Raw genomic sequence first — 19,667 nt, forward strand, 5'->3', positions numbered from 1 at the left:
AGAAACCAAAACACTAACAACTCAGTCACAAGAATTAGATACGTTTTAGCTCAGCTGGCCACAGAGAATCTGTGAGCTATGCTGATTATAGCATCTAAATGGTTTTGTATTTGAAACTCTGAAAAAAAGCCTTCTAGATTTCAAAGAAGGTTCTACGAGGCCACATTATTTACTTCTGATTAAGGAATATAAGTTCTCTCAATTATACTGTGCGCCATGCACATCCATGGAACTACTGGTATTTTTTAATGCACTGCCACAGAAAGCCTTTTGTCTCTTTAGATAGCTTTTCATTAACTGCATTTCATTATTTTTTAGATTAATTACTACGTCTGCATCAGAAGGTGAAAGAAAACAAATTGAAAGCTGCCCTCTCCTCGCGTCACATGTCTGCCTTTCTAGACCACAAACAAAGACGAATTACATGAGCGCACGGAAATTCAAACGAGCTTTTTTCGGAGAGAGAGCAGTGACTCAGGATCTCTCGTTTAAGCCATATGCTAACAAAAAGACATTTGACCATCCGACGAGGCACTGAAGTATGAAGGTGACCAAAGCCCACTTATCAAACGCACATTGGTCAGAAGAATTTGCTTTTGCTACGGCAATGTCAAAAAATAGAAACTGAAATTTAATATGTACATTATTAATATCAGCACCCAACGATGCCCTAAATGTAATTATACAGGCAGTTCCCGGAGATCAACAGGGTCATAAGGTAAAGAACAGTAATTCTGCTTGGTGCACACTATGAAAGCCTCAGCACGTTAATAAAAAAGACAAGCTTCAAGAGCATGTACATAATATAATTAAGCACAGACAGATGAAACTCTGATTCTTCCTTCACCTGCATATTTTAAGCAAGTATTTTAAACTTCTCCCCATCAGCACTAAGGGTTGGTAAGGCTTTAAATCTTGCTCACTGCAATATTAAGCCTTTCAAAGAACAGATTAGGAAAATAAAAAGCTATTCCAGCAATAAAAAAAGGTTTAAATTGTTGGCTTTTTTTTTTTTTTATTTACTTACAGAGTACTGGCAATTAATTTAAAGGCAGCAGATTACTGAGAAAATAGACATTTTCTAACTTAAAAAGTATATAAACAGCTTCATCAGAAACCAATCTTTTAGGTACATAAACAGCTTCATCGGAAGCCGTTCTGCTAGTTACATAAAGAATCCTATTATGCCAAATTAATTCAATCTAACTAATTAGAGAGCAGGAAGTTCTTTCAATTATTTTATGTGCTGTCTGAGAAACACACTTGAATACGAGAGCAGATTTCATTAATTGCGGTTCATTATTCTCCAGATTGGTTACTAAACTTGCATCAGAAGGTCAAAGACAGCAATTTTGTTAGCTGCCACCACCTTGACTGGAACGCGTCTGCATTTTCTGAAACTCAGGCAACAACTGACTATAAACAAAAACAGAACTGGGAGAGACCATCTTGTTAAGATGACTTCTGTAGGTGCTCATTGACTTGAAGACTGATGCCAGCCTAAGCAATGGCACGTAACTGAAAGAAGCTGCTAGCGTAAAATAAGAATTTTCAGAACAAGCGATCACAACTCCATCTTCCGTTTACCCAGACAGAAGAGATTTGGGAACACCCGTTTATCCACCCTGAGAGCTGCTTGGTCACGACGAACTTAACTTCGCTTATAAACTTGCAGAAAAGGTTAAGTACTGCTCCCTTGGAAACGACACTCAAAAGCACAAAAATCCCTGGCAGCTTAGCCATCAGACACTTACTTACGCTTACAAGAAAATGCAGCAAAACAAGACCGATGCATTCAGCAGAGCTGTAGGGCCACCTAACCCTCGTAATTTAACCCCAGCGTACTGGAGACTAACTACAACAGCTGGGCCGGCCACCTAGTTCAATATGGTTCACCAGCATTTTTTCCAGAGCAGGTTTTAATGACTTCAGATAATTAAATATTCTTAAACAACGTAACAGAGGTACGTTGAAAGTTGAGCTCAACAATGCCTTCTGAAATCCTCTTTTGCTTGAGGAAGTTTGACGAACCAGGAGAAAGTGATGAAGTGACCCACTTCTTACCTTTTTAGTATTTATGTTCAAAATACTGTTATCACATACCTACCTACTCGTTTGCTTTTAGCCAGGTGAAGATCATTTAGATCTTCTCATTTTCTTTGGAAAGCAGTCCTTTAGTAATTTCTGTTCCTTTTCTGTAGTTCTACAAATCTGTTGCTTACTTCCTGAGAAATAAGGCACTGCTTATATCTCAGACAGGCTGCCATACTCTAGCTTTGCTCACTGTAAGAAAAGTCCATCAACTCCCTGTTAAGCGGTTAGATTACCTCGCAACGGCAGCTGAAATACCCTTTTCGTTTCCCTCCTCCCTTATGCTTTTTGTATTTTATCACCTACTCTTGCCCTGCACATTTCAGTTATGTCACCTGGCACTGTGTATCAGAGTTTTATTTTTCCCACAGAACTAAGATGCATTGGTTTGCATTTTTCAAGATTCAAAAAAATAAATTTATTGTGTCCTTTCCATTGTGTAGTTTACTACAATTGAACAACATATGCGAGAGTTAGGTAGCCTGCTGTTTAACTCTGGCAGGTTAGTGATAAGGTGTTAAAACTGACTGCCAAACCTTGACCCCCATAGCAGCCCCATCCTTCACCGAGTACACAGCCATTCATCACCACCACTGTTTAAATTCTTCGGGCCAATTTTTAACCCATATGACCACATTTGTATCATCGAGTCATTATAGAAAAACAGTAAGAAAGCTGATGAGGCATGATATTTATGATATCAAACCCCATCTCACTACAACAGGACGTATTAACTCTGCTGTACAGAGGCAGCTCCTGCTGCAGCAGTTCCTTCAGCTACGGCTCTTCTACGCGCTGGGATTGCCAACAGGAATAAAGCAGCTCAGTTTTCTCCCGACAGAGCAGCAAAGAGCGCCTGTGAACCTCTCAAACCAGTTACATATATTTGTAATACAACTAAATTGTTCTAAAAAGCACCAAAACTCATCGTAATTTTATGATTTCATTTCATTATAGGATCTAGTGGCCATGAAAACTTTTGGGTTGCTCTCCAATGCAAAGAAGCATTAACACATCACACTCAGAAAGTTAATATATTAGCTTTTTTTTTTTCTTTTTTTTCTTTTTTTTAAATCAGAAATAGTATTCCCTCCTGTTAAGAACTGTTGTGATCACGACCTGGTTGTTTTAGTTTCCATAATGTAATCCATAATGTAAATTAAAATTCCTTTAAAGGGATGTCTTTGCAGTTTAAAAAATGACTTCAAGACAAATAATACAAGACTAATCTTGAACAGTAGGAAGGAGTGGGAAGACTAGAGAGTGGTTAGACTAGAGAAAGGGAATTAGGCCTTGTTTCTAATCTCAGCTCTCTGATTCAGTGAGAACTCAAGAAGTTGTGAAAGGCTCTCACTGCAATTGTAAACAGCACCTATTTGCATCTTCCGATATCCAAATACCTGCAAGAAAACCACTGCCTTAATTTTAATTATCTCAGTTTTATGGATGAGTAAAGTAACACCATTCCAGTTTCAACACTAAGGCTGTTGTACGTGAAAGGCAACGTGAAAATGTAAAGCACAAAATTAGGTAAGATCTGGGAGTAAGACTCGCTCGTTCTATTACTGGGTGGAGAACAAAACCACAGTCAATTTAAAAATAATTTAAACCTGTCATATTTTTAATTGTGCTAGCTAGGTCTGTTATAAGTTACTTAAAAAACAACATTTAAGTTTTAATGTATTTACATTTTTTTATTTTTATTTTTTATTTTTTTTTAAATATATCACTGTATTTCTACCACAACAAAATGATTCCTAGTAATCCATGGAGATTCTTGTGATGGCAGATTTCGTTATAGCAGACAACTGAACAGAATGTCTGGACCCAACCACTAAAAAAACTGTTTAGGGATGTTAGATTTTTCTAGAAAGATACCTTCTAAAACATTTCTCTGTACGTGAAGAGGTAAGAAGGGTTTACATCAACACATAACGTGCTTTCCAAGCTCCAGACTGGTGAACAAGAACAGAGTAGATTTAGCTGGATGACTCTAAGAAAACATCGACCAAATGGACTTGCACAAACTTTCAGAAATGAGATCCGGCTCCAGATTCATCTCCGTAACATTTTTTTTTGATTTCTAGACTTACAGTATGGAGGGCTATTCCTTCACAAATAAACTACAGCCTGTCATATAAGGAAGATAATGTTAATTATAATGGGATTTCATTTCATCTATCTGTTTCTTTAAAAGAGTAGGGTTCTCTGTCTGCTTGACCATTCATTAGCTGCCATTCAGAGCACAGAAGCCACATTTGGAGCAGGTGTTTTGCATCACAGCATCCAAAAAATATAATGCTTCTCTGGCATGTGGAATAGATAAGAGAAGAAACAAAAGCAACTGCCCTGAGTACAGAGAAAAGACAGAAAAAGGTGACGTGAGCTGGAGGAGGATGGTAAATGAAATCCAGAATTAAAAATAGAATTACATTTTCCACTAGGCAATACATAAACAACACTAAGTGCACTTCATAAATTTTACTATTGTTGCTGCAAGTGGTATTACCATAAATTACATTGGTAGTATACTTGGCACTTTTAAAAAGCCAAGCTGAGTGTATCAATAAGTTTAAACAGCTCCACTATCTCTGGACAGAACGGAGGGGAAATGCATCACAAGGCTTTACTATGACTAAAAGCTTGGTTTGCACTGTAGCAACATATAAAATAGCACTTTGCCAGCAAGTCTAAACAGCACTCACCAATATTACTGTATAGCCTATTTGATTTAATTTTTTACCTGCTGTGCAAGAGGAGAGGTCTGCCTGCCCTTTTTCTCATCTCTGAGAGGAAAGAGAGACTTCAGCAGCTTTGGCATCTGAGGCACGAAGGATTTTACAGGATTCAGGTAGGAAGCAGCAAGGCTACCAAGACCTGCTGGAAAAGTTGAAAGATAAGATCAGTTATGCTTTGAGGGAAGAATAAAAAAGAAAAAGAAAAAAAAAACCAAGAAAGCTGTTATCGCTTTCATCAGACTCTAAGAGGACATCATACAGTGGTCAAAGCATTGGCAAAGATAAAACAGTGCTTGCTCCTTCCTTGAGAGATATGAATTTGGGTAAGTTTTAATCTGTGGCCTCAGTATACTCCTGTGCAAAACACAGAAAAAAAAACTTTGCCACACAGTGTTAAAAAGCTTGTTGCTTGCAATTGGAAGCGTAAAATGCTTTATAATTGGCAGAACTAGAAAATACTCTAGAGAGAAAATTGAAGAAGGACGGCCATACAACACTGCTGTAATGGCAATTACAAAATCTCACAGAAGCAGAAGATGAGAAGATCCATGTTAAAAAAAAAAAAAAAAGTAGGAGCATTCAACTCTCTCATAGTTTTTCTACTCTACCCTCCCTTGAGAGAGCACCCCTACATATTACTGCACTCTTCATTATACATTAGGTACAATCAGCTGCAAAATATCCATCCAATTCCAGTGCTGGTTATTTTCTATAACATTAGTAACCTTGTTGTTTTCATTGTTTTACTTGCAGATGGCACATTATGAGCCAAGCTAACTTTTGGTTAGAAATTAAGCTTCTGAGAGAGAGACTACATTTTCAGAAATCAAAGACAAATCTAAACACTTTGCATTTACCACTTTGCAGAACTAGTATCCGATTTAAAGGCTAACTACATTAGGCACGCAGACAGCATAAGCTTAATCACGACTGCTATATGTTCAGACAGTTTAGAGTACTGCGGAGGGAACTCCGCAGACACTGCTTTGGAGACGAAATTCCTCTGCTCTACTTGAGCTGACATTCAGGAGCCAGGGCAATTTCATTCCATTTTCACTAGAGCTGGCTGAGTTTCAGGAAAGCCCTTACTCGGATCAGGAGAGTGGTTCTGCTGCACAGAGCCCGGCAGAGAGGTACGAGATGGACTAATCCCTCTACTGGAATTTGCTGCACCTTGGGATACATCTTGCTGGCTCTCCCATCGACCCTAGGGGGAAAAAAAGAAATTTTCAAAGGTTAGCACACTAGCAAGAGTACAGCTGTACTAATGCACCATGCTGTCTTGCACACCCGCTTTGCAAAGGTCACAATGCACAGAGCTGAGGAAAGACCCTTCCCCTGAGGCACTTTTAGTTGAAAGACCCAATCCTGCAAAGATAAGCACCCTCAGCTCCCACCAGCGTTAAGGCACAGAAAAAGTCTATTTACGAGTCTATAACATTTCACTCAACAGCACAGCTGTATTCTGGAAGCTGAGCACCTTATACAGGTGAAAATAAAACAGTACTGTCTGCCCAAAAGTCCTAAATATTTTGTGTATCTGATCTGGAAGTAGTCATTGGTGAAGTCTGGATGTAGAGAGTATAAGGGAAAAGGGGTAATTACAAACAGAGCTCCCAACAAGAAAAAGAAATATGATCTTAGACCTAAAAGCCGGGTGCTTGTGCCCAGGATCAGATAATGGACGAGCTGCTCAGATGAAGAGGAAACAACTATGGTAGCTCCGTTTCTTTTCAACAGACTGGAAAAGAGAGAGATAGAATACATGACAAGTTGCAGATACCAAGAGTCAAGGAAAAGATTAAGCAAAGACTGCTAAAAGTTTTAATGTGGATTAGGGCAGTATATTGCTTTACCAAACGGAGCACCGAATTAGGCGTGTAGTGCTGAAAAGTGGGCACTGAAACTCATGTGCCCTGCAAACTTCTGACATAGGAACATTCTCCACGGTTGTCAAAGCAGTTGCTCAAGCACTACTAAAGTGTATGCTCTAATAAAGCTACATGGAGCTAATTTACTTAATTTATAGATCTTAATGCAATCCTATATCCATTTAGATAGTCTATGCATCAAAACAGCGTGGTCTCAAATGCCACAAATTGTCTTGACTTCTTGTGGAAAAGCTCCGTCCTGTTCAGGTAAGTAGAGTGCCCTCAAGAGTGTAAGCTTGGAAAGTTTCATCGTTCCAGAAGCAGAGGTTGTGAAGATATGATGGCGGTAAGGTAGACAAATGGATACAAACTGAAGTCTGATCCCACTTTTGGTAAAGTTTAGGCTACGGTCAAATGCACCGTATTAGTCCAAATTCTGTACGATATCTGTATTTGTCTGTATTATTTCTATCTATATCTGAATCTTGCCCGTACTTTTAAAAGAAGTAACAGAAACAGAAATACTTTGACAATGCAATGGTAAAGTGAATATACTGATAAGGAGTCAAAAGGTGGACAGATCTGCTAAGGTACCAGACAACAACTTTTACGCATTTCCCTCTGGGAAGAGGGCACCTTTTCAAGAAGCTTCACACTGTTGGATGCAAGGAAATAATCTGACCTTGAAGAGGAAAATGACAGGCAGCTAAGCTAATCTTAACTGTAATTCGAAGTCCTGAACATTTCACAGGTAATAAATAAGCCAGGATAGGAGGAATAGATTTCTCCAGTGGGTTGAAGGTCACACTGAGCAGCTCTGAGCAAAAATCGTTTCCACTTGGATCTATAAGTTAGTCCCGTAGAAGCAGTCCTGCTTTGAATAACAAGTAAACTGCAGTTTTGCCGAGCAGTATCTCTCTTCAGGCTGTAACCAGCTAACAACCGCGTTATTAGATACAGAGACAACAGGCTCTGTTTCTGGGAAGTAACATTCTGGAGATCTAAAGAGCGAGTTGACTTGAGGCAGCCATCCTCAAAGTCCAAAATGATATAATCCAGGCTCAGAGTAACAGTATTACCAGAACTCTGTTTAGCCACATATTTTTGATGCCTTTGCGGTTCAAGCCCTTCTTAAAAGCTTTCTGCTTTATCAGTGTGGATGACAGAACGGTTCTACTCATACCTTAAGCCCCAAACTTATGGGGTATCATCTCTGACCTGTAACTCTACATGCTCCACCCCAAAGCCATGCCTTTTTCTGGCAAATTCTCTCCACAAAATACTTCAGCAAAAGTCTTTTCTGTCCCTTTCCACAGAAACCCTTGTTCAGGCTCCTGCTATCTGGTGTTTCAGTTAGTATAGGTCTCTTTCAGGTGGCCTTCACACATGCAGTCTTGCCCCACTTCCATTCATTCAAAATACTGCTTCAGAGACTGCCCTTCTTATCCTACCATTTTGACCATGCATGTCTCTGCAGTAGACATTTTAAGCTAGCATGGAAACACCCACAGACTTTGGGCTAAGCTCAAACTGTCTTCCCTTTCAGTAGGTGGACTGTTTCTTGAAGTCTCTTCTGTCTCCCACTGACAGATTAGTTTGCAGGAAGAAAGTCAAAATGTGAGAAGAGAGTTCATATAATAGCCAAATGAAGAAAATATCTCCATGCAACTCTGTCTTCTTTGCACGCCCCAGCCCAGTGGTGCTGAAGGAGTTTAAAGAAAGCAGAAGAATATTTGGTGGGATGTGATCACACAACTCAAAGAACGCTGAAATACCATTTGATTTTGTCGCCTCAGGGTCCGGTACTGACGTCAGCCTGGGAGAAGCTGACATCAGGTTAGGAAGAAATGCGGAAGAGCAAAAAAGCATACAAAGCCTTGTTTCGGCTAAAGTTCCTTAGTTCCTCACTGTTCTAGTGAGGAAGCGAGGTTATTCGCGCTTATCTACGTGGTACCAATTGGGTGAAAAACCTCTGTTTCCCAGTAGAACCTGAAGGTTAAGTTGCACAATCTTGTCCTCTTACACAGCTTTTGGATACAAGCCTTTTGAGCTACAAACTGCTAGACGTTTCAGAAAAGAAAGACACCCCTATCAAAGACAGCATAGCTATTATGTCAAGGTATTTTAAGAACAAATTGTGAAATTTTTCTTTGTGATTATAGGCAGAAGACACCTGTAAAATCACGTCCAAGATGAAACACAATTCATCTCACGTTCTCATAACCACATCCTATGTGTAGTGATAACAGGAGTAAGAATTAGCTTGTCCTCATTTAAGCAAACAAATAAAACTCAGAGGTAAGACTACATACAGTTCTGTTAATCTGATAAGAAACAAACGTAACACTATTCTGAAGCTAGTTTAGTAGGTATCTCCCCGCTTTCTCATCCAGTCAGGCAACTTAAGCTTATGAGTCATTATTAAAAAAAAAAAAATCCTACAAAAAATCAGAGCTGGCTTGCTCGCTCTTTAGAAGCTCTCTGCTCCAAAGCTATCTTTAGGCCTCTGGTGTCAGTACACAGAGATAATCTTTAATGTTTACTCAAAAACGTGCCAAATCCACTTCTCTTCTCCAGTTCAGGAGAAGGGCTTTTCCAGCTTTTCAGATGAGAACGTCACCACTCATTCATGTGTATAGCAACAAAGAAACAAGTCTTGCAGTATTGCTATTAAGTTTAGGTCCTGCTTCTGCAAACCTTCTGATCAGCCTGTTTTAGTTGCACTGACACCACCTTCCCTTCTTATTCTAACTTGTTTTATATTCTTTGTCTGCAAGGGAATGAGTCCTGGCAATTTGTAGTGCTGAAAATTAAAGCATAGTCCATACTGATAACTTTAACAGTATGAATGGTCCTTTACATACATACAAGAGTGAGACTTAAGAAGTAACCCTACAAAGCTAAAAATCCATGCCAGAGACAGCAGCAATACAAGGAATAACGAGCTTAAAATTAAGGAGGGAAATGAAGTAACGGAATAAAAGTTAAGGAGAGGAAGATCCTGAAAAAGTACCAAGGGCTTCTACAAACATTAAAGTATACAGGCTTGACAGATAAGTCCTGCACCAAATTCAGAATGCAATTACTATACTGTGACTGATGTTTCTCATGATACAATAAACTACTTGTTTGAAAGCAGCTTATTATAGTCACTTGTAAGTAAAACCAAATTCCTGGTAAAATAACCATTCATCAACACTGGAGAAGACTTCTTATTTTTAACATACTCATCGAATTCCTCTCCAAGCGACAAAGACATCTAACTTAGCTGAAACGCAGCATGGGAGGCCGTTCTTGGATTCTTTATGCTAGAATAAATAGGACTGATATCACCAGTCTGCTTTATGATGTCTGTGTGCTAACGAACACGTAAGAATTTTTGTAGCATTTCCTAGTGATTACAAAAATTTCCATTGATCTCCATGTATAAACCTCAACCAGTTGCCCATTTGAAATCGAAAACTTCTAACAGAGGAGTTAGCACTCCCAACACCATTACTGTCCTAGTAACAAGCGTCTTGAAGTTAAGCGTGCTGCAAGCAAGGAGCTAAGCTATACAATTTCAGCAGTACGGAGTGTTTGTCAGTGGCTACACCAAATAAGGCAAAGAGCTGCAAAACCCCATGCAAACCACTACCAATTAATGGCAATTAACCAAAGCTTGGTACAACTAGAGGGACAATCATTCCTCTGAGAGCATTACCATGATACCAAGGATAAATGTCTTTTCCATTGGCCCTGTATTAAACTCACTCTTTCCCAGAAATTAAAAGGTGCTAATACTTAACTATCTGACCGAAGCCTTAAAGTCAGAGAAAAGATATGAAAGAAACTCTCAACATTTATCTAATCTCCAAGCTGCGTATGCATGACTGGCACATTTTCTTACATCTTGTGTCCATCTGGTTTTTTTTTTTTTTTTTTTTTAAGTGGGATGGGGTCAATTTGTGAAATACTTCACCCTATCATGTTTTGTATGTCCACAGAAGAGTGCAACATGGCATCTAAATAGCTATAGCTCTAGCCAGCTACAAGATGCAGCCAAGATGGAGAACGTTCTCTCATTTGTACCGGTTTCATACTGCTTCAATGACAGGCTTTTCAATGGAAAACCTCATTTGCCATGTACTATGCAAATAAGACACCAACAGCAGCATCTTTAAAGCAGGAAGCAAAAGCATTTAAGTGAGCGAAATAAACTTCATAGTGAGATAAAATGATTATCCCACTCATTAGGTGGACCTAATGCATTACCTCTGCTGGGACCTTTGGACTCTGAAACATGCAATGAGGGAAAGTATTGAGGGGAAGGGAGGAAAAAAAATCAAAAATAAAAAAATCATTAAGAACTCAGATCTTTAATTTTTGAGATAAAAACTATAATATTGAAATATTCCACAGTCCTCTCCATACAGAACTTGCTATAAGCACTTTATCACCTGCACATATTTTAGCATTCTCCGCATGGATCAAATGTAGCATATTCAGCAACCAATGTTAGAGCTCTACATCAAAATTCTATTATTCCATGCAACTGCATTATGCATTAAAATGCCTTGTCACCATCAGATTCTCCCTTTTAAAATGACTACATGCATGCTGGGCAGAATATCTATCAAGAGAAAGCACTTCAGTTTATCTAGGCTTCAGAAAATAAGTTTTAAATTTAATCTTTCCCTTTTTAAAGAAATACTTTTGATCTGTACTGCTATTTTATGGAGTGTAATGGGGTTTCTTAAACTTAAGACTGTTGATTTCTCTTCTGAAGGTCAGACACTCACTGATTCGGTCTCTGTTCTGTCCTTTAGGTGGACCTGATCTTACATGCAAGCCCAAATTTGTCCCTTACCCGAAAGGTTTGCATCTGACCAGGTAAAAGCTCTGGAAGAGCTCTGAAGCCTGACAATGAGAAAATTTTCTCTGGCAAATGCACTCCCGTGTGATGAAAGGTTACATATAATCTGCTCTGCTCAACTCGAGTCTGCCATTGTACATCCCATAGCGGATGGCAGCAGTGCTAATGGTTGGCACAGAGCTGGAAGCAGGCCGGGGAGCCTTCCCAGAGAGATCTAGTGTTGCACATTCAAAGTTACCATGTCCCAGGAATGGCCCCGAGGATATAAAGAGAACAAGGGCGTACCCCATCTTCTACAGTTATTTCTTGACGTTTGCCCCTGCGACTGGCATAATGCAGTCACTACAGCAACATTTCTTCTACAGAAGATTTCTCAGCAGAGCTTCAGATACTTACCCGGTTACTGCTCAGGTTGTAGAGGGGAGCTAAATCTTGGCGGCTTCCAGAAAGCTGAAATGGTTATGGCAAGCAGAATTATTTCTTAATAAAACTTAGACAACTGATAAATAAATACCTTTTGACAAACACAAGGAAGGGTGAAGAGAAACCATCTTGCAGTTAAAGCAGAACTGAAAGCCAAGAGACATAAGGCGAAATCCTGGCTATTCCACCAAAGCATTTGATTCTGGATTTTGGACAAAGTGTCTCGTTTTGCTTGTGCTCTAAATAGGAAAAGACAGTGTCCCTACTATCGTTACAAAGTTTAATTCATTAAATTCTCGCAATTTGCTTTCAGATCTTCTAGGGAAGATGAAAAAATACGCAACTTGATATCTAGATGAAAAACTCTGCGTTTCGAAAAAACTGCTAGCGTTCCTTTTACACTGCTTTTTCAGATGGTCTGGATTATGTGGGTGCTTTAAAGCGTACTAGCTTGCATGATGAAGGTATTAATATTTGCAGATTTTGCCTCTACTTAGCAATTTACATGCTCACAAATAGCACAGACAAATAGAAGGGTCAAGCAAAAGGAAATTCGTTGCTGCACTCTGAGACTCTGCCGTTACAGGGACCTGTACTTGAAAGGCTGGACTTGCTGCCCTCGTTATCCTGTAGGTGCCAGCATGGAATACTCACCCGATTAACATTGGGAGAGCTCAGGCTCCTCCGGTAGAGTTTTCCTTTTCCCATTAGCTGCTCCTTTACAGCAACTTCCTGCCAACCACATGAAAAGCAAAAAACAAACAAACAAAAAAATCAAAAAAAAATGTCTTGCAAGAGTCCAACTCCAATTATCCCACAGTAGTTTAGTGTCTATATATGAAAAACGTTTCCAAACAGCCTTACTGTCTCATAGGTGTATTATAATCTAAAATTGCACATAACAGAGTTACAAGTCTAAGATCGTACAAGTTTTAACACCTAGTATTTTGCTGATTGACACACGTAGGATTTTACGGCTGGGTCTCAATCTATGACGTGACTTACAGTTGCAAAGACTTAGACTCCTTTTCCTAGCTGAGCTCCTATTTTAATCCTTTAAACTAATTACACATGACAGAGAACTTGCTTTCAAACTTAGAATGCATAGCACTTCACCATTAATTTATAGTGGGCAGGCACATACTCTAGCTTGTTTTGCATAACTTCCTTTTGTGCTTGCATAATTTATATCCAGAAGAACATTTTTCAATAAATGTTTCTCCCCTCCTGTGTTTTTCCTGGTAAACAGATCAAGACACAGTCCTTAGGATTAACCCAATCACTGTCGTCTTTATTGACGGAACAGGTTTGGTTTGTCCATGGCAGAATACGCGCAAAATGACAAGAACTCTAACCAAGAGTTAGGAACAAGAACTCTAACCCTAATTAGCAAGGCACAGTCTTAAAAACAAACTAAGGACCCCACAACAGACACTGCATTTAATATAAAGCTTCCAGTCCCATCCGTACTGCAGGCAGTTGAATGAGAACATCTCTGTGAAAAGATCTACACCCCTGCACATTTGCTTCTTTGGACTTTTGCCACAGGCACACTTTGAGAAGCTGAGGTATGTAGTGAAGTGAAGTGCTCTTTTTGTTTTTCTTTTTTAAGCCATTGTACGCACTTATGAGAACATTTCCATTGCCATGCACTCTTCTCAGTAAGTGTATTCTCTGCTGCTCCACCACAGCTTTAAAAACAGACCTGGCGCAGACGATCCAAGGTGAGGATGTTCTCCACAGCCAGCACACTCCGCAGGTATTTCTCAATATAGGCTTCAGAGTCAGCTGAAGCTGCATCTTCAACATTTGCTGCCATTCTGGCTAGTGCTTCCCGTTCTTCAACTCCCTGTGCATCCTGGGAGGAAGATAAGAAATGCCATCCATTTTAAATAAACTAAAAATCTCACACCTCAGTCCTGCGGAGAAGTCATTTTTAAAACAGGGAGGGGAGATTCAACATTGTTTTCCCTTCAGCTCAGAGGGGGATTCAGACGTCTTGGAGATTTCTGAATATAAGCCTAATCCCACTGAAGGAGCTTGTGCAATGCACAACTGGATGGGTGCTCCTACCACTGCTGCAGTCACCATTTCAAGCTGCCTGTGGTTATTGTTCTTGCCTTTTGAGAGTCTCACGGTGAGACATTGCCACTCATCGACAAAAGGACTGCATTCAGATATTCTGTAATTAAAAAAAAGTACTCAAACACGTGTGGGATGTTATCTGTCCTGTGAGGAGAACAACATTCTAAATAACTTGCAACAAAAAACACTGCTTCAGAAACGTTTCAGCACAGAGCGCTAAATACAGCGGAACAAAAGACAGTCAGGCAGTATTAGCAACGAGGTTTTCAGCTCTTCATGTGTTAATGTTTTTACAAGTGCTTGCAAGTGCAACTGATAGAGCATCTGTTTGGAAGGAAAGGATTAACACTGAAGGAAAGTATGAATATGATCAGCAATCAAGGGCTACGTCAAGCCATTACTTAGAAGAAAACAATTTTTTTTTCAACTTATTTTCATGTTACCTAAATTCCAAGTTAGGCATTTCATCTACTCGTCTTTCTTTCCCTTTTTCTCTCTCCTCCTACAGCCCTAAAAGGTTCTTTAAAATGTTTCTTTGAGGATTTAAGCAAACAGATCCTTACTCAACAGAATATACAGTGACACTGACGAGGCAGCTTGTAAAGAAATTTGCCTAATCTTTCATAAGAACCATAGTTCGTGCTTGAAGCAGCAAGAGATAACATGTTCGGAACGAGCAAAAATGACTCTTAGCCCATTGCAGATATTTTGAATTCCTATTCACCTCCGGAATATTTGAGACTATCTCAAAAGTGACACCACAGCCAGGAATTGAACTTCGGTGAGACATTCTTCTGAGGAAGCTCTGTGCAAAACCCTGCAGGAAAAGAAAAAAAAAAAAAAGGAAATATTTCTTGCTTTAAGAAAAAAAATGTTTTAACACACTTCAACTGAAGTAAATACAGTTTACATAGGAAGAAGCTCAAACCCAACAGACTAATCACCAAGTTTGTAGGATTCAAAGATTTTAGCTCAGAGAGAAATCATTTGCTTGTCTGTATTTCACAAGTAGAAAAAGGATTAACTTCCTTCATTGCAAGGTGACCGCTTAACTAGCGCGCACAGCATTTGCTAGTTCTAGATTTTTTTCTTTTTTTTGTAGAGCCCTAGGTGACTTGTCTTGAATATTGACAAGTACAGGCATTAAATTCTTGACCAAAGAGATCGTTATGAAGAATGATTTAAGGGGGCATGGTCATTGTTTATGCTGACTTGGCGCCTTGCAGGGTTAAGAACTGGACTGTTGAATTAATGCAGAGATGAGTCATTCAAAGATGCTGCTGAGACAAACACCCAGGAAAGGTTATCGATGAGGATTTTCAGAAACCTGGCAAGAAAGCTGAAGATTATGCATTGGATAATAGTTAGAAAGCATCATTGGCTAAATCTGTAGAAAACTGAATTGATGAAGACTTAATACAATTATAATTATTGGCAGGCTCAATTTATGTGTTGAATAGGCGCTTCCCATTCTACACGATAAAAAAATTCACTCTTCCCTTTCCGAGAAAACGCTTTTGCCTAACCAAGGCAGTTCTTTTATTTCTAACATTAAAAGCAGTTTAGAGTTGCCTACAGGGTTTCTGGGTGTGACCACATCTCTTCTGCTCTTGCTCCAGATTTTAACTACAGATGGGCAAACAGAACAGCAGTTCAGGCTTCCTGCTTTGTCATCATCACTGCTATGGGAAGCTGGATCCTGAGACAATGCTGAACAGAATCTCTGTCTTCCCATCATCTTCCTCAAGAATAAAATATTTTTCAGGACCTGTTGCTGCAAATGGAATCATAACCTCCCACTTTCTATTTACTGAACATCCTGCTTTTACCTACATAGTGTCATAAGGGAATAAGCCAACTGGAAAACATAAAGGACCAAGCGTGACTAACTGGGAGGAATTACACAGGGAACCCCTTCTCCAAACATTGCTAGTTTATCCCTAAATAGTTGGGTCTCAAGTGTGACTGGTTATACCTGGATTTACATATATACATACATACCCCCCCCCCCCATATATATAAAATGGTTATCCGTAACGTGGTAACATACTGTAGGAACAGGGAAACACACAGGTTTCTGCTGATGCACCATTTTTGCAAACCATGAACTCCAAGCTCATGATGAGTTAACTCTTTCCACTTTTCCGTGATTGAGGATAAAGCAATTACTGAGTAGTTAACCCAAATAAATACCGAAACGCAATCATAATCTCTTACATTCCGTGTTACACATGAGCCTTTAAAAAAAAAGCTGTATTGTCATCCACAATATTGAAGATACTGTGAAGATAACTTGTCATCTTCGAGTCTCTAAGCAAGCAGTTAACCTATTTCTTTCACTCAGGGAGACAGGAAGGTAGCTTCAAGGAAATAGTCATAGCAGCAGCATATTGCAGACAGCAGCAGTGTACTTCACAAATCACAGCCCTCCCTTCTTGAAGCACTGATAAACCTGGGGCAGAGTGAAAACGTGAAGGATCATAAAAGATATACCTGTCTGCCATAAACATTAACACAGATGCGTTTGCGTAACACTAATTGCATTTCTGCAGGATGGCTGAGCTGGACAGTGGCTCTCACAATAAGGTAAACTCTTTCATCTGCTGCTGTTCCTTTACTGAGCTGGATACAGTCGTGGACTGTGGAATCCCACGAGGCCTCTGCTTTCACCTGCAAAGGAAAAAAAAAAATGTATCCTCTAATAAGCATAATTAGGAGTATAATTAACTGTAATTAATTAAGCATAATTAACAAAAATACATAATACATAAATTTTGAGAGTCAGCTTCTCTAGTTCACTCCCTATGAAGGAAAATGCCCGCATTTTAGAAGAGGCCATTTAAAAATCAACATTAGTTTGCCAAATGAAGATGCTGGGATTAAAAATGCCAACTTGCTCAAACCTCTGGAACGTTTCCCCTTGAAGAAAGATCTATGAATCCCCAAGATTACAGCAAATAAATTTCAAAACATGAAGAACTATAGGAACATTTGGCCTAATTCATTAAGCTAAACCAGACAGCAACAGAGACTGCAATGAAAATCTTCCATTATCCTACACTAAAACTATCCATTCAGTATTTAAGACTTAAAGAACTTTGCTGAAACATTTGTAGCAATACAGCAAGAGTTGGAATTTCTCTTCCTGAAGGTTAAAATGTAAATATCGCAGCAGGTTTATATGGTTTATCTTGTGTCATAAGAAAAACAGCCTGGTAAAAATCTCTCCAGGCTTTAAAACAAAACAACAAAAATAACCAAAAAACCCCAAAGATCATCAGGAATAAAGCTCCTCTAAAAACAATAGAAGACATAAGCTTCAGAGTAAAAAGCAAATTTTAAGGAAAAAAGTCACTGACATTATTCCAATACCAACAGCAAGAATTAACAAGCCCACAATCTTAAGAGTTAAAAGTTTTAATTAAAGGAAAAACAATATACAGCAAGATATGCAACATGAATATCTCAGTCTAATAAAGTAGCTGCCTGCCCCTATAAAACTATGAACTATGTGGTAAAATGGGGCATAATGAATACAACTACCCACAGTTAAAGACCTTAACCCATAGTCACAACTAAAAATGTTTGGTTTCCCAGCTGAGGACTTCCATACTCTAACTTGCTTGGGGTTTTTGTTTTTTAAGTTTAACATAAACTCAGAATTTTAATGCCTGAGTTTAGGTAAAGGAAGATTCTTGAATTTTCTTAAATCTTTTTTTTTTTTTTTTTTAAATCATGGTTCATCACGTAGCACATATTCCTTAAAAATAAAAGTCAGTCACACAAGAGGTGTGTTGTATGCTTCATAAGCCATCTTTGATGTTTTGCCTTCACATGAGAACAACTAAAAGACACCTGAGCTTAATATTAAAGCCTGCATCTCTGCTTACCTCACTATCATGATGCTTTACAATCTGCAGTTCAAAGAATTCCTCCTCCTCTTCTGCAACAAGAGTAGCATCCCACCCACCTGCTTCTGGGTCATCGAGATTATCTTGGGAACTGAAGTCATCAGCTAGAAACATAGGAGGATGAAGAAGGTTAGGAGACACAAAGCAATTATCTTTGTAAAGAACATCTGAGAAGTCATTAATTCACATGTTCATCACTAACTGCCAGCTTGGATACCTGCACTCTACTTGCATAAGAAAAACTCCCGCTTTTAATTATACAGTACTACACAGAAAGTGTGCACACATGTTTGGGCACACCGAGACTGAAGCGTGCCTCAAAGTCCTCTATTCTATGCAACTTGTAATTGTGTCTGAAAAAGGTGGCAAGGTAGTTAAAACCAACTATATGGGATATTGAAGACCTCAGAAGTAGGAGGCTACGGGGAGAGAAGACTCTCCCCCTGTTGTAAACACCCCCTCCTGGCCCACAGGTATATTATCAGCACTACCGCTCAATTATATCAAGTACATTTGCTCGTTTGGCACTAGTTTGTCTCTTTTCCTCCTCCCTCTCCTTTTTTTTTTTTTTTTTTTTTTAAATAAAGATAAGCTAAAGCTTGGATAAGTAAAAATACAGTACTTTTAGATCATGATCAAACAAATCCTTAATCTGGTCTTCGAGAAGAAGCTCAACCTGTTCTGGCTTGAGTCTCTCACTATTAATAAATTATTAACTAGCTCCTCTCTGAAGCCATTCCATGCATCTCAAAAAGCACATTGATATATAAGCCATAAATGTACTCGCAGCAAAGGCCTCATTGCAACAGGCAAAATGCCTCCACACTCTTACCTGATGCTTCTAATCCAAGTGTTAGCTCTCTCTGAAAGATCATAAGAAGCATTTGTTTATCTGATTAGCCACTGCTTGGCCCCCTGGATTTACTTCAGGGTGGCCAACTTCTTGGCTATAATTTCTCATCTTTGGTAAAAGTGTCTGCGAAATATGTTGTTCAAACTGGACCTTGTATTTGGATGTATTAAAACAAACACTGTTTAAGGAAAACCAGGAGACCCCTCTGCAAAACTAACTTGAGCTTATCATGCCATCTTTTTATGATACGCAGACATTACTACCAGGGACTTCACATTTTCCTCCAAGTCATTGATAAAGATATTATACAGCATCAGTGCTATATCCTTGTGAGATCCAATGAGAAGAATTCCCAGTGATTATTTTTCATTTACACTGGCTTTTGCTGTTCAACCCTCAGGTTTACTCCTTCTACTTATTAAACATCTGCACAATATACGGATCTTTAAAGTGTATGTGATACATCCATATGTGATGCTGTGCATTTTGAAACACTAAATGATACGTCTCAATGAAATAGGCATAGTCTCAAGTTAATCTACCTGTCATTCTAGGCATATCTTCATCTTGTTAGCTCGCTCAAATGCTACGACATTATTGGTTATACAAAGTTTGTTTCAAAGCACTCTGTCCTTTTAAGAAACACTTACCATTCAAATCAAGGAAAATAACAGGAATGTGAGTTTCCATACCAGGCACCGGAGTCCTAAAACGTAAGATGGGGACAATAGTGGCGTTTAAACTAACGCAGGTTTACCCAGCACACGTACCTTACGATACAAGCCCACAGTATATTACATTCAGCACAGCTGCAATTGTAGGTCAGGCCAATGATAACCT

General features: G+C 39.0%; 1 protein-coding gene across 5 annotated transcripts in view; it reads right to left on the minus strand.

The window, feature by feature from the left end:
* The window catches only part of KIF13B (kinesin family member 13B), a 124,182-nt gene that overhangs the window by 11,076 nt on the left and 93,439 nt on the right, over positions 1 to 19,667 (minus strand). For 2 of the 5 annotated variants that reach the window (XM_068936868.1, XM_068936872.1), the window contains 10 exons: positions 19,478 to 19,533; positions 17,954 to 18,078; positions 16,557 to 16,733; positions 14,788 to 14,880; positions 13,684 to 13,836; positions 12,633 to 12,710; positions 11,952 to 12,005; positions 10,955 to 10,975; positions 5,919 to 6,036; positions 4,835 to 4,971 (listed from right to left, as the gene is read on the minus strand). In XM_068936868.1, the coding sequence (XP_068792969.1) occupies positions 4,835 to 4,971; positions 5,919 to 6,036; positions 10,955 to 10,975; positions 11,952 to 12,005; positions 12,633 to 12,710; positions 13,684 to 13,836; positions 14,788 to 14,880; positions 16,557 to 16,733; positions 17,954 to 18,078; positions 19,478 to 19,533 (1,012 nt within the window). The remainder of the gene's footprint in view (positions 1 to 4,834; positions 4,972 to 5,918; positions 6,037 to 10,954; positions 10,976 to 11,951; positions 12,006 to 12,632; positions 12,711 to 13,683; positions 13,837 to 14,787; positions 14,881 to 16,556; positions 16,734 to 17,953; positions 18,079 to 19,477; positions 19,534 to 19,667) is intronic. The other 3 variants (XM_068936869.1, XM_068936871.1, XM_068936870.1) reach the window with 3 other exon arrangements.

Source organism: Struthio camelus, chromosome 3 (genome assembly GCF_040807025.1).
Source record: "Struthio camelus isolate bStrCam1 chromosome 3, bStrCam1.hap1, whole genome shotgun sequence".
NCBI classification, from domain to species: domain Eukaryota; kingdom Metazoa; phylum Chordata; class Aves; order Struthioniformes; family Struthionidae; genus Struthio; species Struthio camelus.